Consider the following 22,924-nt stretch of genomic DNA (forward strand, 5'->3'; position numbering starts at 1 on the left):
TTTGTAGACAGTGGATATTGGGGTTTTCACACATAGCTAAGCCATTACTAGCTCTCTTGACAAAAGACACGCCCATCCCGATCCCCTGGTCAGATGAGTGTGACGCTGCTTTTCAGCAATTGAGACAGGCCCTTTGTTCAGCACCAGTGTTAGGGACCCCTGATTATACAAAACCCTTTTCGTTGTATGTGCATGAGAAAGATGGATGTGCATTATCAGTTTTAGTGCAGATGCATGGTGATAAGCAGCGCCCTTGTGCATACTTTTCGGCCGTACTTGATCCTGTCGCCCGAGCATTACCAGGGTGTTTTCGCTCGGTTGCGGCGACAGCTGTGTCAATACGGCAGAGTGAAGGAATTGTGTTGTCCCATAAACTGGTGGTGTTAGTTCCCCATGCTGTTGATGCCCTGCTTAATCAAACAAAGACACAGCATTTGACCAGTGCCCGTTTAACGGGATATGAGTTGACGCTTTTGGCTCCTCATATTACGTTGAAAAGGTGTGTGACATTAAACCCGGCCACATTGTTGCCATACCCCGAGACCCAGCCTGAGGCGCAGAAAGCGCATGATTGTATTCTTGTGACTGAGGAACAAACAAAGGGTCGTATTGATCTCCAGGATACGCCCTTTTCAGATGTAGATGGAGAGTTGTGGGTAGACGGATCATGCCTGAAGCTACCAGATGGTACGACTTCAGCAGCGTATGCAATTACCACATTACACACGATAGTGGAGACAGCACGCATACCACAGAAATCAGCTCAAGCAGCGGAACTGATAGCATTAACACGAGCATGTGAGCTCAGTACAGGATTATGTGTGAATGTTTATACAGATAGCCGCTATGCCTTCGGAGTAGCGCATGACTTCGGCCTACTCTGGAAGGAGAGAGGGTTTTTAACGTCACATGGAGTACAGATAATGCATGGAGAGTTAGTTCATAATCTTTTAACTGCATTGACATACCCAAAGAAAATTGCTATCGTTAAGTGTAGCGCCCATAGGAAAGTGGTTGATAAAGTTGGAGAAGGGAATGCGTTAGCGGATCGAGTAGCACGGGAGACTGCGATGCAGCCCGGCGCTACTGCCATGTATGTAGTAAAGTCACAGGTGGAAAGATGGCGTGATGCGAAGGAAGAAGTGCGAGAAATACAAAGGACCGCTTCTGACAAAGAGCGGGAACAATGGGCTAGCGAAGGAGAACTGGATGATGAGGGTTGTTGGAGAAATAAGCAGATGGATAGATGGAAATTACCCACGGCCTTTGTACAACCTATGGTTCAGATGGCACATGGGCTAGCACATGTTGGAGCTTCCGCAATTGTGAAATTGCTTACCCAAGTCTGGGAGCATCCAGAGATTGCTAGCACGGCAAAGAGGGTGGTGCAGACCTGTATGATCTGTCTGAAGTATAACCCAGGGAAAGGCACTCGAACTCCAGCAGGAGGATTTGCGACACCCACTGCACCCTTTGAGGTTCTGCAGATGGACTATATCCAGCTTGAGCGCTGTAACAATCTGAAGTATGTTCTAGTAGTGGTTTGCGCTTTCAGTAAATGGGTTGAGGCGTACCCCACGAAAGATAATACTGCAATGACCACGGCGAAGCTACTGCTAAAAGAGTTTTTCCCTCGATACGGCGTCTGTAGACTTCTGTGGAGTGATAATGGCCCTCACTTTGTAGCGGATGTTATAAAGTATGTCTTGAAGGGCCTAGGCATCACCCAGAAGTTCCACGCCGTGTTCCACCCTCAGTCTGCAGGCCTAGTTGAGAAGTATAATGGTACACTGAAGCTTAAGATCGCCAAAATCCAGGCTTCAACATCTTTGACTTGGCCAGACGCCCTGCCACTGGCGTTATTGTCAATTAGGTCAGTGCCACACTCTCGAACCGGCCTTACGCCATACGAAATAGTATTTGGACGCCCAATGAATATTTGGGGTCCGCCAAGGCCTAAGGCTGTGTATGATGTACCTTGTGTAATGATGAGCGATTATCTGGCACAGTTAACGGATAACTTGGTTTCTATTCATCAGCAGGTCCGAGAGGCGCTCCCTGATCGGTCTACCGGCGAAGGACATGGTCTCCGGCCTGGAGATCATGTCATGGTGAAAGTCTTCGACAGAACGAACAGTTTGGAGCCGAGATGGGTAGGACCTGAGCAAGTCCTCCTTGCAACGAGGACGGCAGTGCGAGTCTCGAACAGGAAGAATTGGATCCATTCCTTGCACTGTCGAAAGGTACCGCCCGGATTGGTGGAGTCTGCCGTGCTGACCGATCAACGAGAAATCCTAGCAGCAGAGACAGGCCGTGCTGCGGAGCCGAATGACACTGAGGAGCTCTTTCCGGACCACACGACTTCTGGAGGAAGACGATATCATCTTCGACCAAGGAAGTAAGGTTTCCAGTACCGGGACATACTGTCAGAACGGCCCTTGGGTTAGTGAAACGGAGAGCCGATGAGGCAAGGGGGGGGGATCAGCCCTGCATTAGTGTAGCGACACCCGTCTTGGCCCGCTGGTGAAGAAATCAACCGCTGCCCAAGGGGAAGAGTTCTGACAGACTTTTTAGTTTCAGGAAGATATCAGGGTATTGTTTCCTTTGACATGGAGAAGAAGAAAATCCTTTGTGCGTTGGGGTTCATGCTAACAGTAGCTATTGTTGGCATAACCACATGGTTTGTGGAGGAGGTAACTCCTGCTCGGAAAACTCTTGTGCTGACGACTCCAGTGCCTGCAGAGCACTACTTTTATACATTGCCGTATCAAGAGTTGAAGCATCGACAGTCCTATCTGAATAATACTTTCATTCAGATGCTGCATCATACCCACGTTGCTACGAACGCTACGAACTGTTGGATATGTGGGATGATGCCAGCCCATCAGAAGAAAGGAGGTACGCCATTCATACCACTTCCTTTCTCCCATAATGGCTCTTGTAGAGCGTGGTATACTTTGCTTTTTGCCACTCGGAAACCGACAGTGGGACGATTGCTTTTCAGACTTAATAGAGAATGCCATCAAGACAAGAATGGGTATCCACAAGCGAATGGGACAATTTGGGAATGGGAAGAGTACCGACCAGACAATGAATCCATTCCCTATATCTTCACGAACACAAGAGACACTGCGGGGAAGGACAAATTTGTGATCCAAGTGGCACAAGCTCAAGCGGACCTGTGTGTCCAGAGTGTGGGTTTTATCCCTGTTGGTGTCAGTGATTGCATAACCGTATTGAACATTGACGGATTAAACAACAGTACCTTCCTAGCGTCCCATAATACCTACTTTGTATGTGGAAATAAAGGCTATTACCGTTTGCCGGCTGGGTGGTCTGGGGTATGCTATGTATCATTCCTATTACCTCCTGTATTCCTAGCACCCGCGTCATATCATAAGGATTTGAAACTTTTGAATAATGTGACTGTAAATAGATATAAACGTACTCTATCAATTGATGATGTGGATCAAACCGATACCAGCTTGCAACAGTATATTGACTTTAACTTAGGACTGTTTTTCTTTGTTGGAGCCGCTTTGAATAGTAGGAAGATCCGAAGATTAACAAGGGTGGTAGAAGCTGTGACTAATCAGACTGCTGCTGCTCTTGGGAATCTTACGGAAGAGTTACAAATAACTAGGATTGTTGCATTGCAGAATCGTATGGTATTAGATGTAATGCTAGCTGATCGAGGAGGAGCCTGTAAAATTATTGGAAGTAGCTGCTGTGTGTTCATTCCTGATCATACGCCATCCGTTTATAATGCCATTAACAAGCTGCATAAAATAGCAGCTGAAATCCACACAGAAAACGGCACTTGGTCCTTTTCTGGATGGTTTTGGGCATTGGTTACTGCCTGGGGATGGAAGGTTTTAACTGGTCTCTGTATTATTATAGCAATTCTGTTCTTTTCCTGTATGTGTATTCAATGTGGACCATTGTGCTGTTCTGTATGCATTTCATTCTGCATTCCCGATAAGAAAGCTATTACCGATGTTGCTCGCCAGAAGGGTCTAGCAAAAGAGGTTAAGGGAATGATGATAATTGATATATATGATGATTATTCTTGGAAGCCGGATGTCTTCAGTAAATGCTGAAAGGGTCGTCTGTTGTAAATTAAAGCAGAATGTGATTAAGCATTTACTGAAAACATTAATGCTTCCCCTTTAGATCGTGTTTTCTTCGTTATGTTGACTGAAGTCCGGACTCCATTTTGTATTGACATGCTGCCACGTGTTCGTCACGAGGAGAGTCCGACCTCTGTGTTAGTTGCTCTTGTAATCTGCCTAGTAACAGTTTATAAATAGCTCTCTTGTCCATCTGGCGCATGCCCAGACTTGACCACATCTGTTATAATTAGCTTTGCTTGACCATGTGTTTTCGCGGGCTCAAGGAGTGTGCTGGCTCCGCCCATGTATTGATTCAGTATCGAGAATGACCATAAATGGTAATGTTCTTCGACCTCATGTTGTATCCACCCACTTATGAGCCCCTCTGTTGTGTATAAAAGGGGACTGTGTACGCAAGTTCGGTGTGCTACTCCATGCAATACTGAAGAGTGTTGTGTGGACTGTAGGACCACCCTTAAGGGTTAATAAACGTTGTTTTTGTACTTTGCAGTTTCCGTGCCAACTTCCTTATAGATTCCATTACAGAAGAGCGAACCCTTGTGCCTTGCGGGCCTAGCTGGGGCCTGTATACATCAGGGCCGAGTGAAACCATGTCAGGCAATGAGTGATGACCTGTAAAAACATTGCGAGGGGGAATTAATTCTTAAACACGTGTGGTTGCTCGCGACCATGTTACAAAAGTGAAAGCACTCTTAATGAAAGAGCAGTAAGAACTCACTTGAAAGAGAACCTATCTCGCCGTCAGTTGCGGAGGAGGGGCGCTGAGAATGCTTAGCCTGAATATGAAAAAATAGTTTGCTAAAACAATGAAAACCCTTTTAAAAAGGTTCAATCAGTCGTGCAAGTGGATGCGTGTGATACAGAAACTTGCCTAGTTTTTAGTCAGACTCCTGACCTCGTCCCTCTTCGTTCCTTCGGCATCTCCGTAATGCGGAGGAGGAAACCGGTGCTTTCCATACCTAATTTGTGGATTGCTTGACGCGGATTGCATAATCTGCTTTACACTAAGCATTCTGGATGATGAAGTTTTTTTTTTTTTTATAAGTCGGTGAAGTAAGATGTGGAATGGACCAGTTTCGTCTAACATTTAAAATGTAATTACCCTGGGCACGCATTTCACGTATTCAGAAGATGTCTAATCAAAGTCTATTCATCCCAGACATCTCATTCAGTCCACTGATAGCAGTATTAAACTGCATAAAAAGGTAGGCTCCTCTTTGAAGCAATACCCTCTCCTGGTCCCCTCCTATGGGGTTTTGTTTAATCACGCTTAGAATAGTCCATCTGAAATCTTTTTCTGTGTGGTTAGCTTCTTCGAAGCGCGCAACCAGGGGTGCATTGGCCACCTTGTTCTTAATTCTTGATCGGTGTTGGGATATTCGGTGTCTTATTTCTTGTGTAGTTTTGCCAATATAGGTCAAAGAGCATGGACAAAGGATGGCGTAGACTACGTTCTTCGTCTTACATGTTGTAAAGTCATTATGTTTCCATTTGTCATTACCATTTGCAAATTAGTTCCCTTCTATGGTGGAACTGCAGGTTTGACAATATCCATATTTATGGTAGCCCACTACTGGCGGTAAATTCAGAAAAGGACGTAATGTCTCAGATTTTTTGGGGGGTCATCCGATGCTCTGATAATGCGCTGTCCAATACTGACGTTCTTTTTCAATGCAAACAGTGGGATCTGAAGGTCCTTATCAACATCCTTTATCAAATGCCAATTCTGGCGTACAATTTGTTTGAAGGAGTTAGTGTATTGACCAAATGTGGAAACGCACACCAGACGTGTCATGGTTTTTTTTGGTATGTTTTTCAAGTAGAACTTCACGTGGTGTGAACCATGCGCGTTTGCTGGAATGCTTCAGTAGTTTCGACGGATAGCCCTTCTCTTTTAATTTCATGGTCAAGGATTTAGAGTGTATTTCATAATCTTCATTACGTGTACAGTTCCGTCGGACACGCAGATACTGGCCATATGGCAAATTGTCCTTAAGACTTTTTGGGTGTTGACCTTGGAAATGAAAGGCAGTGTTTCTATCTGTTGTTTAGTATACAATGTCATAATCAATCCCGATTCAGTGGGCCTTACCTCCACATCTAGAAATTTTAAACTCGTTGAACTGTGGGTTAAGCAGAATTGGGTATCCGGGTTTCGATCATTCAGCCACACATGAAATTTCAGCAGTTCATCTTCTGTCCCAGTCCAGATGCACCAGACGTCATCTATATATTGGTACCACTGTGACACAAATTGGCTGAAGGGGTTATTGTTATAGATGTAACGTTCTTTATACCGCGCCATATAGAGAACCGCCATCCAAGTGAAAGGAACCGCGAAGGGACATCCCATGGCTTTCACTTGGATAAAATAGTCCATTTCAAACTTGAAGTAGTTCTGTTTCAATGCCAGTGATGCGAGGCTCACAATGAAACTGGTGGCTACACATTGGGGACGTTCTCTGCCTTCCAAATATGATTCCAAGACATCCAGAGCGTCCTCCTGGGGAATTTGCGCGTATAAAGACACGACATCCATCGTAACTAGTCTGTGCTGGCCCGGGTCAAAATGAAAGCCCTCGACTTTATTAATAAAGTTGTTCGAATCACTTAGGTATGATGTAACATGTTTCAAGAACTCCTTCAAGAATATATCTACATATTTTGAAATGGGCTCCAACACAGTCGCACCCCGAAACTATGGGGCGGCCCGGCGGTGAAGTTTCATTCTTGTGAACCTTCGGGGGAAGTATATCACCAGTGTTCTTGAGTATTTTTTCGCAAGATACTCCTGTTCTTTGGGACCCAGAACTCCAGCTTCCAACCCTTCATCGGCGATGATTTTAATTTCGCTCTGGATCTGTTTGTCAGGGTCGGATGGAATCTTTTTGTGCCAAGTTTGATTCAGAACGTGTATTCTTCCTTCTTCCAAGTAGGCCTCTCTGGACCAGACCACTGTTGCCCCACCTTTATCTGCCGGTTTGATGACCACTTCCTTGTCCTCCCTACGTTTTCTGATCGCCAACCTTTGAGGAGCCGACATATTACTCTTGACAAACACTTTTTTGTTGTTTAGTTGATTGAGGGAGGATAGGACCGTCCGTTCGAAAGTGATATTTTTCGGAACAGTGAGGTGACTGGGAAGAAACGTTGATTTATTCCATAGTCAAGCCAAGCTCTAAAACCGCTTCTTGTTCGGGTGTCAATATCTTCTGGGATAAATTTATGATTGATGGTTTTTTTCACGACTTGTAGTAGTGGCGCCTGGTGCGCATTTCCCATGGTTGGGGTTTGTATCGCTCTTGTTTCTTTTGTTGGCCTTCCTATACATTTTTTTTGTTTTTTTCGTTGTTGATTAGTATGAGATGGTCCTTCGCCCGCGTCAGAGTCACCTGTGAAATCTGATGACGATGTCTCAGAGAAGGTCAAAAGCTTGCGTCTAGATCTACCACTGTTTTCCGATTTTTCTGATGTTTTCATGTTGTCATTGTTTTGTTATGTAGTCTTGAAATGTAAAGTGTAGTGCATTTTTGTAAATATTGTGTTGTCAAGTTCTTGTTTCTTACGTTGGCACGGAACTTTCTAGTTCTGTTTTCCTTCGTCTGTGTCTGGGCGAGAGAGAGCTCTTACTGTCCCTCGACTGATTTGGGGTCTTTACCATCCCTTGTTCATATTCCTTAAGGTGGGTCATGGGTCTGATGCCCGTTGTCCTGGCATTGCGGTTTCCACCGCAGTTCACAAATATATTCTCCTGGAACTTGGTGGTTGTTTCGCAGACCCTCCTCCTATGTGGTATGGCTTTGGTATCTATTCTAAGGTAAGGAATCTGTGGCTAGACGTCTCTATCAGATGGAAGAGTTACTTACCTTCGGTAACGATATATCTGGTAGAGACACAGTCTAGCCGCAGATTCCTTAACGCCCGCACATCCTTCCCGCTCTTTGAAGACTTTTTCATATGGTGTCTTTTCACCTAGCCTACCTCTTTCTGGTGGCCTTGGTCTTCCGGAGGTGTGCTCTCGCACTTCACTCTGGGGTACTGTATGTTGTTCTGCGTGGAGGCTTTCGGCCTCTTCTCTATCCTAGTGTTGGTTGATGGCACGTTCTCGTACCTTCCGTTGGCGCAGGGGGTGTTCTTCGACTTTTGAGCCATTTGGCTCTGCACGTTTTATAAGTGGCTTAGCTCTGTACTTTTCACTGCCTTCTCATGTTGATCCGCATGTGTTCTTCACACGTGGAGTTATTTTGTTTTTACTTCCCTCCCAACGCCCCTGCCTGTGACTCCTTCTTCCTATGGCAGTCGGTTGGGTTGGGTTCTCTTTGGTACTTCAGTCCCTACATCACCCGAGTGTGTGTGCAGTGCACGTCTGGTGGTCGTACACTTCTCATCACTTGTCTGGCAACATGTTCCTTCAATATTGTAGTTCTTTTACTTTCCCTCCTGTGGTGATAATCTGTGTCTGTTTTGACGTATCCTTTGTGCCGCAGCTGTTAGCCCCACGACATGAGGCGCAGCTTGGCGCTTTGTTAAGCCCTTGCTTGCAGCACGGGCTCTGTGAGTTCCCTCCAGTCCTTCCTGGTGCTGGGTGCTTTTTCAACTTACTTTGGTCTCTCAGTATAAATAATTTGCTCTCTTTTTTTACCATACACTGTTCCTCTCCTGTTGCAGTTTTTGTCATGGCTCCGCGTTGTGATGCGGCAAAGTTTCCTGTACAAAAAGGACGTCAGCACGCCGGGAGGGGCTTATGTGGCTCCATTGACGTCACTTCCGTGGACGACGTCAGGACGGAGCCCAGTGGCGCTGCCTCCCAGCGTGCAGAGGTACTGCTGGGGAAGAAGATTTTCCGGATCCAGTCTGACAGCTGGGGATATTCTAAGTTAAGGAATCTGCGGCTAGACTGTGTCTCTACCAGATATATTGTTACCGAAGGTAAGTAACTTTAGCCCAAAACTTGTATCTGGGCACCCCATCGAAGGCTGCTGAATAGTCTTCAAAGCAGGCAAAGACTGTTTTTTTTGTTTTGTCGTTTGCTTGCTGGTTTTCATATGACATGGCCACGATGTTATCAATTGTGGAGCAGCCTTTGCAAAATCCTGTTTGATATGGAGGGAGGATTTCATTCTCTTGAATCCATCTATTTAATTCCATCAATAGGGTACTTGCGTAGGCTTTCCCTTCAATATCCAAGAGGGCAATTCATCTATAATTTTTTGGTTCTGTATTGTCTCCTTTCATGAATATTGGTTGTAAAAATGACCCGGCCATGAATCGGGCACCTTGGCTTGTGATCAGCATTCGATAAATAACTTGGATAGAATTTTTCCCCAATATGCCGGGTCTTCTCTAAACATTGCTCCTGGGAGACCGTTAGGCCAAGGTGCCCCATCTTTTCTCATCTTTTTAATTACTTTTTCAACAGCAGAGCAGTGTTGTTCTTTGCCCACGGTTTCAATTGTGATCTCCACTTCTATGTTTGTGCTCTCCATGGGTCGTTCCGCTATGCTTCCAGAATAAATGCGACCTTCCTTTTCTATATAGATTGTAGAGACGTGTCTCAACCATGCATCAGCGTAAACAGAATTACACCTGTCCACTTTACCATTTTCCAAAAGGGCTTTATATTGCCAAACCTGTCGATGTTTATGGGGCTCTGTGAGCTCATTGATCGTTATCCAATCTTCCTCTAACTTGTTCTGTTTGAGAGTCCATAGCAGATGGTTGCGCTCATTACATAATTCTTTGCACTTATCCCGTGTTCTTTGCGTCCCGGCAATCTTGTGAGCTCTTTTTGCCCTATTTAGGTTACGTGTTATAACACTGAGTTTTGTATTGCCTTTTCGAGTTAGTGATGTTGTTTTCATTTATGATTGGAAACTGGCTTTATTGTAGTTACAGAGGGCAGTTTTCAAGGTAAAGGTCCACGCCATCCAGTTATCCATACTGGGCTCGATACCAGGATGATTACCTCTACCCTCTTGTTCATCTTTCCATGCATTCAATATAGTGGCCTTGCGATCATTCCATTTTATCCTTCTGACTAATGAGTATTCCTCAGTCCCTGTTGAATGAGGTATTACAGAAGCTTGTTCCCGTTGCTTAATAGTGATATTCAATTCAACCTGGAGAATTGCGTGATCGCTGGTATCGTGTGCTTTTATTTCAAAGTGAACTATTTTCTGATTAAGTTAATTGCACAGAAAGATATAGTCAATTGTCGAGCAACTCTTAAATGTGGTTGTTCCTGAGCAGTTTAAAGATAGAAAGCGAGAGAGGAAATTGTGGTCCTCTGCTGCTTGCACCGATCACTGAAACTGTCAATATAACTGTGCTTTGATTATGAAGTCTGATACTTCCAAGAGGTCAGTCAGTCATCCAAAATATGTTTGGTGGAAAGGCTTAGTTTTGAGGGTCTCTACTGTTTAGAACTTACTAATCTATTTTACTACACACGATAATATAGAAAATAATGTGACAGAGATGAAGGTTTTTTAACTGTGACAGTGGTCCTAGAGCCAATGTGAAGCTTTAAAAGTTGTTCTCATATACCTATCTTATTGCTTTTGCAAGCATTCTTAATTCTCTTCTTCTTTATTTAACAGTTTGAACAAGCAAAAGATTCATGCATTCCAATCAACCTTGATAATCAGTGTTCGTTTTCGTCTATGTTGACAAATGCCTACAGTAGTCATGATGTTCTGCTCCTGGAAGAAACTACCAAGCATCAGCTGAAAGAAGCAATTTCCAAGCTAAAACTCTCTGAACTTTTGTTAGCAGTTAAACAAGTGATGCTGTATCTAAAAACTACAGTGGACGATTTCAGTAAGGTAGGAAAATGCTTATTTTCTTATTGTTAACAAAAGGAAATCTTTCGGTTTTTTTCAATGTTACTAGAAAAAGTGGGATTGTGTTTTGTACAGGTAAAATCAACTTAAAGTGGACAGGGGATGGCTTCCAGGTGCTGGACTGACGTCGTCTGATACTATGAGTTATTTAATACGTACTCTGTCCACCCAAGAGCATTGAAAGCCTGGTGTTTGGTCGGGAGCCCATCGGCTATAAAGTGATATGCCATGCCCACAGCTGCATCAGAGGGAGGCTCCGATGCATTGAATGCAGCAACACAAGAAGGGCCCAGATGACAGACAAGATGGTGGATGCCATAACCTGAGGGTACAGCATACAGCTCTTACAGCTCTCAAATTGCAAATACTCCATGAGGTGGAGTTTTCAGCTCTGCCGCAGATGTGCTTAGTAGAAGACTGGGGCGATGGTGGGTGAGAAGCGCACCATCATTGGATGCAGTAGGATCGTAGAGAACTGGAACCTGAGCAGCTCCCTTTTTTCTGAAAGAGCCAGCTATGGGAGGATTGTTGCCTGACCGATCCGCCCCTTGAGATAGTGGTCTGCGGCTGGTTGGTGAGATCTGACCGGTGCTACAGATTGGAGGGAGGAGTGAGTGTAGACTTACAATATGGCGGACACCAGTGCCAGAAGACTTACAAGCACAGTTCAAAAAGTGTAAATATCCAATGAGGAGGGGTTCTCAATCACTCCTCTACCCAAGCAAGAAGAAATGTTCGAAGGGCAGCAGTGGAGATGCACACCATCAAAGGTGTAGCAACAGGCCTAAAGTCACTCTATAAGACTTGTTTGGGGATCAGGGTGGGTGCAGAACCCCCAGCGAAGACTGGGATCCAGGGCCATGCCCACTGCATCATCCTTGGGGTTCTGGGACTGGGAGAAGAAGGACCCAGAACATGTAAGCGGGCTGCAACAGAAGTCGAGAAGCCTGTCTATAAAGAAAGGGGAAGGAGCGTAGAAAATGTAAAGCGACACTGGCCGGGAGTGGTGCTATTGAGTTCAGTAGGCTAAATTAGAACGGTCTTAAAACACCATTGTGGATGAAGATTCTGAGAGTTCATGCTGGATTCTTTTATGTCTAGTGCAAGCATTTGTTTTCTTTACATGCAAGATGACTATCCTAATCTTGTTGTCTCTTTTATCATGTATTCTTATGTGCAAGTGTAGTATGCTTGCCTAGGGATTTTAAAAAGGCATAGCCCTCTTGTTGTCCCACCATAGCCTCTTTCCCCTCCCCTTCCCCTCTTCGACCCATCTAGCTGACCGATGGACTCACCTTGCCCCCAGCAACCCTGAATGTGATGGTAAGCATTCCAGAGCATCAGACCATCCTCCTTACCCTTCAACCCTACTTTCTTCTTAGAATCACTATTCCCTTGTTGGTAAGCAGTTTCCTAATGTGTGTAATGGACTGACATGCCTCCTCCTGTTCAGCAAAGTTTCAGAACTGTACTTGCCAGTTAACCCGTAGCATGAATCCTCTAAATATGCAGATGAAAAATGCCTTACACTCCAGAATACATGCATGATAACCAGATTCCGTCTGGTGGTCTTCCTTGCAAGTTCTTGGAAAACAATGTCCTTGAAACCTTTATTTGATTCCAGCTGCTTCTCATGTTCTCATTGCTGCAAGTGCTGCTTCTTAATTCTAAAGCCTCGAAAATATACCACAATGGTATGGGGTATGCCGCCATGCTTAGGAGTAGCAAACTATGTGTGGGGTGCCCAAACAATCAAGAGCAAAGGGCTTTCCTTCTACTGTTGTAACTCCTCCTATAGGCTATTGTACAGAATTGACCCACCCAGGTTAGCATATCCCCTTACTATTTTCCACCCTTCTAGGACTCCTATGATCCTTAAGTTTGAACATAGAGACCTTTTTTTTAGGTCTTCACATTTCTGGTTAAGCCTATGGACTTGAGAGTTGTGGTTTGTCTGATATGTGTCAGCTGAACCTCCATGTCATGTTGGTGAGACAAGAACTCTGCAAGTTGCAGGTCCATCGCATCTATTTTCTTTGTACAAGTCTTCATTTTGGGGCATTGTTCTATCTGTATTTTTTTTGCTTCCTTAATCTTTCATTATTGCCTGTAATAGTTGTTGGGTAGTCAGGCTTTTGCTTGTGGAGTGGTAGCTGTCCGACTCTGTGTTAATATCGGAGTCCAAATTTGTATTTGAGCTGTTGACGAAGAGTAAATGCAACCCTAGGCACGGACCCATCACATCTGGTTGATTCTCAGCCAAAGGGGCCTACCAGTTGGTGCAGGTTATACTGGGCAGAATGTCTTTCGTCTGGCTGTCAACTAGCACATATTCAGCATATTGTAATGGATTTGTATCTTGTATCCTGCTCCTTGGGGGTTTATCACTAAATCATGGGTTGTAAACATGGTTAATTCAGGGATATTATTAGCCCCCCCTTGGGCTGACTTACCCTCATTGTAATCTGTGAGGTTTCTGAGGGCTTCCTCTGCATCATAGTCATTGAATTCGCCCCCTCTTTTGTTTCCATCTCCTTGTCTGGTGGAAAAACATCAGATCTTGTAAGAATTGTATCTTTTACTAACAATTCATGGGGGTTGCGTCTCTCTTCTGAGCTAGCCCTACAGACTGAGAAATAAGCCTTGTATCTATCGTTGTTTAGCCCCTTCCATTAGGTGATGATTGCCTACATGTTTGTGAACTCTGCGACCACAAACCAACACCCCCCACCCCCAGCAAATGTCTTTGCGGTGAAAAATGTCTTGTTTCCACTTTTTCAACATGCCCGCGCCTCCTCCCGGCCCTTTTATTATTAATTCTGCTAGTTTGGGTTTTGTCACTCAGGCCAGAGGGTGCTCTTGGATTTGACCACCATTATGGAAATAGACAAGCAGTCAGTCCCAAGGTTATAGTGTTGCTAGTTGTATCGGAACTTTTTATTCTCAAGGGGGCAAGATGTCGGCCAATAGAGCTGCAACATTTTGAGCAGAAACTCTCTTGCATACTGCCCCTTCTCCACCGCATTTGGTCCCCAGTCTGACACATCGCTAATCAAGATTTTGTTCTGAAGTAAGAATTCATAGCATGTGTTGGCCATAGATACATATGCTTAAAATACCTCTGCCATCTAGTGTTGGACATGGGCGTTTGCAAGGTAATGTGGCACCTCCAATAGTTTGTATTGCGCATGTTCATTAGTTCCTTGTTAGATTTGGTTTGGACCTCTACCTCGGAGCCCCGTTTCCTGCCACGAGGCCTTACCAGTGCCCCGATTCATCACCCTTCAACAGAAGTTTCGAAAAGGCCGAATACTTAATGGTTTCCTTCACGTATTTCGATTCCTCCCCGCCTGGGCTTGGGCCGGGTTCCACTTCGGCTTCCATTTTTGTCACTGTCTTCTTTCACACGACGACTCTGAGGGATAGAAAAAAACGCCCTTCTTTCCCAAGTGCCACGCCAAGTACTCCAGGCAGGATCAGCACTTTGTCTGTAATCTCTGCTTATCCCCTGTACAAGACGAGGTGTCATGTGAGGCTTGCCTGGCTTTTCGGTCTAAAAGAACTCTTCGGCAACGCCACAACGCCACTGGGCCCATTCCACCAGGCAAGCTTACCAAGCAGACAATGTGCCCGATATCTTCAGGAGCAGTCACTAGAGCCGGAAGAGGAACTCGAGGAAGCCGAAGCGCTCAATATGCCTTTGGACATCCCCAAACTGCTCGCCAGCAGCGGGGCAGGCTCTGATTAAGACCACAACTCGTCAACATTCAATAGGGCACTTGAGTACACTAGCGAAAGCTGCACAAACCCCCACAAAACCACCAAAAAGAGCTCACGTAACCCCACTGCCCTTGGACCATGTCTGTGTCTGAAAACAGGCAGAGTAGCAGACACATATCCCTCCGCCTAAGCAAGCACCAAAAGGCGTCGTCAAGCCAAATGCACTGACCGCGCTGAAGATAAAGGTCACCTCTGTGCTTGCGTCAAACAAAAGCTTCGACACCAGAACAGAACCACAAGGCATCTGACCCAACAATGCCACCTTTGGATCCGAAAACACCCTTTTTGCCAAAAGATGCCTTACTGCACACAAAAAATCATTGGTACCGAAAAATGCCTAAAATATCCTCGGCTGCTTAAACAGCAAAAACATTGTTTGAGCCAAAACAGCGACCTGTGGAGCAAATACTTGCAAAACTGCAAGAAAGACTTCACAGTAAGCAAAGTACATTGTTTATGAATCTGTATACCTGAAGAGTAGTTGCAAAACCACCTGTCCCATTAACGGACACGCCTTCTTAAAGGAAGAAGACTTTAGAGAAAGAAATCGTGGGGCCAGACCCACACGAGGCTCCAAAGTAGAAGCCTAAAGACAGCAGCACTAGCCCTATACTCTTTCCTCAAATTCCACCTCCTCCACCTGCTCTTACACCTCTACCTTCTCCTCCACCACCTGTCATTCCCATACTACCAGCACCTGCTGTATCACCAGTTCATCCTCAGGAACCTGGACACTTTCCTTGCGAACAACCAGAGGTATCACCTGCACCATCAACAGGAGACCTTGACACAGGCATTGATATTCACTCCATGCGACCCCATACTTTCCTGACCCACAGGTAGATCCAGATAATGTCAGTGACACCTCGGATCATCATGACAGAAACCCTGTAGATGAAACTGATCCCAACCTGTAACCCTCTAACCCTCACCCCCAGACAACACAACAACCTACAATGAGGTTCTTTGTAGAGCCGCACACTATCACAAAGTTGATCTCCACACATTACAGGATGAGGATGATTAAGCACAGTACAATTCTTGCCCATGCTAAAATGTATGCTTAGGCACACAGTGGAAATTTGTAAGCAAACAGTACAATTAAGGGTCATAATCCTCAAGGGTGGACAAAAAATATAAGCCCTGTCCTTCCTATCCTACATACATTAAGGCCCAGGTTTCATCTAATTCTTTAGTGGTTCACACTGCCAGGAAAAGACCCAATTCTCAGGGGACTGGGGATGGTTCTCCGACTGATAGAGTGAGAAGTGTGTTGTGGCGGGAAAACGTGTCGCTGCACAAGCCGCCAACTATCTTCATATAGCCAATTCGGTAGGCCTCCTTTCACAATACAATAGAGCCCAATTGACTAAAATGCAAGACCTACACCAACATCTCCCAGACTGTGGAAAACATCTTCCATTTGTGATACCAAATTCCAAAGGCCATGTTAAGTTGACCTAAGAAGCATCAGATAGATGCTTGCACTTTTCTATGATTTTTAAGTAAAACTGCTTCTTGTAACGCAAGGCTTGCCCAAGAAAGATACGAGAACAGAGCAGGATGCTAGCTTAGCCTCAAGTATTTCAGCATATCACATATTTAAATAATTATGGTATATGCTATGATATTGCAATTATTTCTATGGAAAAGTAACAGAGCTAATACATTGCATTACAGTGGAAAGTCCCAAAGCTGCCACATACTCAAGACACGTGGTCAGCAACAGTATAGTTGGGACCATAAATGGTATAACGCAGCCTAGGCCTTTCCTGATTGGACAACTATTCAATGCTTAATCTGTGTTGCATGCATTATGATGCTGTTCCTTTGTGGTTTGTGTCAATACAAGCTGTCAGAGACATCATCTGTTCGGACACTCCGCGGCTATGCTGACTGTCTCTGTGCTGCACGTATTTGCATTATCTTATTGGTTTCCAATAAATTCTGTTCATCTTATGTGCTGACAGAGAGTTGGACTTGTGGTATTATTTCTCTCTTCTTTATTTCAGTCTCCACAAGACCAATACCAGCACAGAGGGGCTAAGCTAGTGGAGGAAGGCAAAGTTATTTCTAATGTAACCATACAGTGTACACTAGACTCAGCAGTGCAACGGAGGTTAATACAAGTGTCATCAGGCACCAAGCATGGCCTAGAGTCTCTGGTTTTAAGCAGGATGTCCAACATAATCTGCTACGTTTACCATTTGATGGTGAATATTGTTTGGACCACAGGTAGATGAAATGTTGGAAAAAAACAAAAAAGGTACCAATACCGCCAAAGCCATGGGTTCTACAAACCCTCCAACTCAGGGGTTCCTTTTGTAGAGGACACTAAAGAGGGGCATCAAGAACTAGCACCTCCAGAAAAGGGCAAAGTGCAAAAACAGCAAGGTTCCTACCAGTCCCATTACACCAGAAGGACATACTGTAGGTCACACTACAAAAACAATAGAGTATGAGGTCATGAGTGCACCTCCAAGCGGAGCATCCCACTAAACAGTGATCCTTTATTCCTCCCCTCAACATTTAAGACCCTAAGGAGGATGACTGCAGCAATACATAAACACTGGACACAAATTACAACAGATCAGTGGGTCCTTCCATCATAAAAGATGGATACTGTCTAGAAATTAGAGCTACCCTGCCCACGATACCACCGCAAACACAAAATCTTTCAACAGAACACCTAACACTCCGACCAGAAGAGGTCCAAGCGCTGCTTCAAAAAGGAGCTATAGAACATGCCCCAAAACACCACCAAGGATACAGGGTGTTCTCCGTTTTTTTCTTCATTCCAAAGAAGAATGGAACTTTAAGGCTTATTCTAGACCTCGGGCCACTCAACAAAAACGTCCTATCAGAACATTTTCTTATGCTAACACTGCAAGAAGTAATACCATTGCTACATCAAAACTTCATGGCGGCCATAGATCTCAAAGACGCTTACTTCCAAATTCCAATACACCCAGCACATCACTGCTACCTCTGATTTCAAGTAAATGGACAGCACTATCAGCTCAAGGTGTTGCCATTCAGGGTACCTACTGCACCAAGAGTATTCACAAAATACTTTGCAATAGTAGCAACTCATCGCAGAACGGGACACACACACACACGTGGTCCCATTTCTAGACAGTTGGCTGATCAAGAGTACCACCTGGGAGCAATGTCTGCAGGACACTCAAAAGGTAATCAACCTTCTACACAAATTAGGCTTAACTCAATACAGCACAATCTCACCTGCAACCTAGACTATGGCAACCTATTGTACTTGGGAGCCACCTGCAAGGCAATAAACCGCCTCCAGGTATTGCAGAATGCGGCAGCCCGCCTCATTCTAAAAACCCCAAAAAGATCGGATTCTAAAGCTGCCCTTCAGACTCTCCACTGGTTGCCAGTGAGAAGCAGAGTGGAATTTAAAGCCCTCTGTACCTGTCACCGTATTCTTGCTAGGAAAGCGCCTACACCACTTCAGAACCTAGTTACCAAGTATGTACCATCACGCGCTCTGCGCTCTTCACACGGAGGTCTACTTGTGGTCCCTAGGGTCAGAAGGGCCCGCATGGGTGGACACTCTTTTCGCCATTTGGCAGCGAAGCGCTGGAACGCCCTGCCTCTTAATCTCCGCCTAGACCCATCGGAATCCAGCTTCCGGAAGAACTTAAAAACACACCTATTTTCAAGATAATCGGGCTCACTACTGCTCTGAGTTTGTCAGTTGTAGCGCGGGCACACGCTTCCTAGCGTAACCAAGCGCTTTATAAGCCTCCCTTAATAATAATTAATAATAAAAACCTTACGAATGCAGCAGTTTTTACGCGCAACATTAAACTCTGTTACAGCCCAGGCCTATCAAAGTCCTGAAAGGGTGCTTAGGTTTCACTTAGCATTTCCAGCCACATCATCATGTCACAGTCAAAACAGTCATGAGTTTTCTCAGAATGATGGCATCATGTATCTCCATAGTGCCACAAGCAAGACTTCAAATGCGCCCCCATCAAAGCACTCTTCAATCACAATAGCTTCAAGCAGAGGGGCATTTACAAGATCTTGTGTTGGTAGGGCCAGCAACCCATTGCTGTTTGCAGTGGTGGAAAAGCAACAACCTGTTGCAAGAGCGGCCCTCGAAGCCCCAGTTTCGCAAATAACCATTACAACAGATGCATCTCTACAGGGTAGGTGGGCACATATGCAAGACCTGAAAGTAAGTGGCCTCCGATTACCAACTCAGAAACACTTTCACATCAACCATCTAGAGCTTCTTGCAGTTCAGTTGGCTCTGACAGCTTTCAGCAACATCTTCATCACAAAGTACAACTGATCTGTACCGACAACATGACCTCAATGTATTATATTAAAAAACATAGGTACACACACACTCCATACAGCTTTCACGCAGAGCAGATATGGCATTAGACCATAAATCACAAAATCCCCCTCCTAGCAGAATACCTGCCAATGGTGGACAGCAACTTCGCAAATAGGACCAGCATAATGCATCAGCATGTACACAAGTGATAGATCCACACAACAATGCCCTATGGATCAGCTGGTCAGGGATATTTGCTTATGCTTCACCCCCCCCCCCTTCATTCCATACGTGGTTCAAAAGCTAACACAAACATCCCTCCTAATAGCACCAACATAGGCGCGACCAGCATAGTTCACAACCCTGCTACAACTGTTGGTGGTGCCACATGAGAAACGGCCTCTCTAGTCACATCTTTTAACTCAGGAACAGGGGGAAGGTCATACATCCTAATCCAAAACAGCTCAATCTGGCGATTTGGCACCTGAAGTCTTAGAATTTGGATACCTCAATCTACCACAAGAATGCATTGATATGGGGGGGGCAGAGCTTGCCTGGCTACAAGATGACCGCTCGGTGATCGAGCTCCGCCATCCCCATAACTATCCGGCATGATCTGCAGCTTCTAAGACCTGGAAGGGAAGAAGAGCGGCTGCTGTTGAGATCCTGGCTTCCTGCTGAATCTGCGTGGTCACCCTGCCCTGTCTAGTGCCATTGGATCCAGAGATCCGAACCGCCGCTTATTCCACCGGCGCACGGCCGAGAAACTTGGCGGCCGTGCGCGCTACGGTGTTCCGACAGAGGGTGCGCTGTGGTCCTCCGGCGTCCTCTCGCTGGCGCTGTGGTTCCGCAGTGGAAGGCCGACGCAATCTGGTGCCCGTGGCTTGGTAGGTGAGCTGTGTCCTCTGGGGATCCACTGCCTGCGGACCTGGGGAGTAACTTTTGGCGGGCGGGCGCGCCCTTGCTGCCTTCTTTGCCGCCCTACCGATCAGCAGCGTTCAGTATCCCCCGCTGCAGCCCGCATTGTTCTGGGACATTGATATCCTGGGGCGCCCGACCTGCGCAGATGTGGGGCCTGAAGTCCTTGGGGCTGGATTTACAGTAACGCTGAGTTCGTTCTCTGGCGGCTGGTGGAGGCATGGCTACTCTGCGTGTCGGAGTGTGCTATGCTGACCCCATCGCTATCATCTGCTGGGACGATGGAATTTCTCTGGGGTAATATTGGCAGATTGGCTGCTTTGATAGAGACTCAGTCCTGCTCCCATCAGAGTTCCTTGATCTCCTGGCTCACTGCACTCAAGAACTGGTGAGCGGTGTTTGGCGCCTCTAGTCATACATCCACGGCGGGGATCGCATACGCCGCAAGTGACATTATGGGCAAGCCGGATAAATCCCAGCCCAAACTGACCTTTGAGCACCGCAAGTCGAAGCACCATGAGGAGGCGGCTGACTCAGCGTTGGTAGACTCTGATAACCCTGCTGACGACCCTGTGAGTGACATTATATAAATAATTGCTGCCATGCAGAGCGGAGAGCTATAGATGCCAAGATAAACACGCTAACCTATAGGATGGCGGAAAGAGTTGACAAGCACGCGGAGCGCCTGGATATGGCAAAACGTCGTATCACTGAAGCGGAGGAAGCCCAAACCGACACCAACAATTCTCAGCGGCAAGTAGAGAAGGTGCTGATTGCGCTGCAGGATCGCGCAGAGGATTTGGAAGCTAGGTGGAGGCGGTGCAGCCTCCATATAACTGGCCTCCCTGAATCTACAACTATGGGGCCCATGGAACTTTTCATCGAACATCTTCTCAAAACACTACTGGGGGCTGAAACCTTCTCCGCTATGTTTGTAGTAGAGAGGGCACATCACTCACTAGGCCCTAGACCCCAACCTGGCGCTCCTCCCCGGCCCATTATCACTAAGCTCCTCAACTACCGTGACAGGGATGCAGCACTTCGCAGAGCAATAGAACTGGGCACGTTGCAATATGAGGGCTCCTCCCTCTCCCTCTTCCCTGACTTCACCGTCAAAATGCAGGAGGCCCGGAGGCAGTTTTTCCCCCTAAAGCGCAAGCTGCGAGATCATCGCATCGAGTACGCTACGCTATATCCAGCGCGGCTGAAAGTTCTCTTTGATGGCAAACCGAGAATTTTCTCTGATCCACAGTCTCTGCAGAAGGCTCTGAAGTCCTGGGAGGTAGCTGTTAAACGCAAGAGAATGCAGGGTGAAGACCTAGATGATGCTACCTCGCCGCATACTCTGGATGAAAATTACTGAACGCAGGAACTGAGTACCATTTGTTTCTCCCTTTGTACTTTACTGGGCTATTTAAAGCTCCGTTGTTGCCTTGTTTTCCCTACTACTGAGGGGGGTTTTCTCCCCAATACCGGATGATGTTTGACAATTGTGGTATTGGTCTCCAGTTCAATACCTTTAAACTAATGACCACTGTTGTACCGTTGTTAGATTTTTGCCCCCTTCCGAAGTCCATCCTTTGTATTTGAAGTTATTATATGCTTATAGGTGGCATGGTGTTGGAGAGTGTAGTTCGTGATTGCTAGGTAACATCCACCTCTAAGTGTTGCCTGCTGTTATTGATAATGTTTTGGAGTCTGATTATTGTGTTCTTTTGCTTTTTTTATGAGAACGATGTGTTGGTCTCGGTATCTGGAGGGTTAAATGTCGCCCTTGCACAGTTGGGGTATGCATGGCATGGGAGGGGGTGGTAATGTGGGGATTTCCTTTGTGTGTATATGATCTTTTCTTTTTGCAGGTCACCTGTTGTGGTTTAGATTTCCTGTACTGGGGGTGGCGCAACCACTTAGTGGTGTGTATGACACCAATAATTTTTCACTCTACATACTGATTACTGGACACTATGGCTAATTGGAAGCGGTTGAAACTCTTGACATGGAACGTTAGGGGTCTTAACGGCCATAGAAAAGTGCGTAAAGTTCTGGCTTATTTGAAGAGAAAAGAGGTAGATATCGCTTTATTGCAGGAAACGCACCTACATCCGAGCTGCAGTTTGTTGACGGGGAGTCGTATGTTTGGGGTTTTCCATGCTGCCTGCTTCACCTCACACTCTAGGAACGTTTTGACCTGGGTTAATCCTGGTGCGAAGTTCCAGATAGAATGTTGTGATACAGATCCTTCTGGTAGATATGTCATCACCCACTGTTACAATTCCTTTATAGATATACTGGTAGTAAACTCCTACGGCCTGAATTACGATAATCCACAGTTCTATTACTCTCTTTCCCGGGCTATTAAATCATATTCCCCTTCATCTGTGGTGTGGGGCGGGGATTTTAACTGTGTTTTGGATCCATTTTAGACCGTTCCAAGGGGCCACTGAGGCCTTTTTCGGCTGCTGCCAGAGCGATTGCTGATGTGTCTGTACAGTTGCAGATGGTTGATGTGTGGAGGGCCCGATCGAAAGGTATGGGAGGCAGGGGCGGCTGGTGAATTTTTAAAATGGCGGGGCGTAAATACCCCAACTGAAGTGAGTGAGCCTGACTATTCCTAGGTGGGGGTTGGGAAAGGAGCACATTGGTGCATTTTTTGCAACAGTATACACCAAGAATTGGCCCAAAAGTTATATTCTTTATGATGCAGTTCTTAAGTGGTGCTTGTTAAATATTCCTATAAGGCACTGTAAAACAGCATGGAGTCACAACCAAATACTGCCTCAAGCAAAACCAAATTCATGCACATTTTAAATCGGGCTGTGTTTATAACCTCCCTCACACTCCTGACAGAAAGGCATACACATTTCGACAGAAAACTGAAAGCAGACATAACTTACAAAATGAATTCCCTTATAGATCTGGTGGCCTACTAAGTGCATCCC

The 22,924-nt window shown here is 45.7% G+C and overlaps 1 protein-coding gene across 1 annotated transcript in view; it reads left to right on the forward strand.

Annotated features, from left to right (window-relative positions):
* Positions 1 to 22,924, forward strand: part of URB1 (URB1 ribosome biogenesis factor) — an 801,240-nt gene that overhangs the window by 379,365 nt on the left and 398,951 nt on the right. The window contains exon 20 of the mRNA XM_085623119.1: positions 10,733 to 10,957. Coding sequence (XP_085479245.1) covers positions 10,733 to 10,957 — 225 coding nt within the window. The remainder of the gene's footprint in view (positions 1 to 10,732; positions 10,958 to 22,924) is intronic.

This window comes from Triturus cristatus, chromosome 8, assembly GCF_964204655.1.
Source record: "Triturus cristatus chromosome 8, aTriCri1.1, whole genome shotgun sequence".
NCBI classification, from domain to species: Eukaryota; Metazoa; Chordata; class Amphibia; order Caudata; family Salamandridae; genus Triturus; species Triturus cristatus.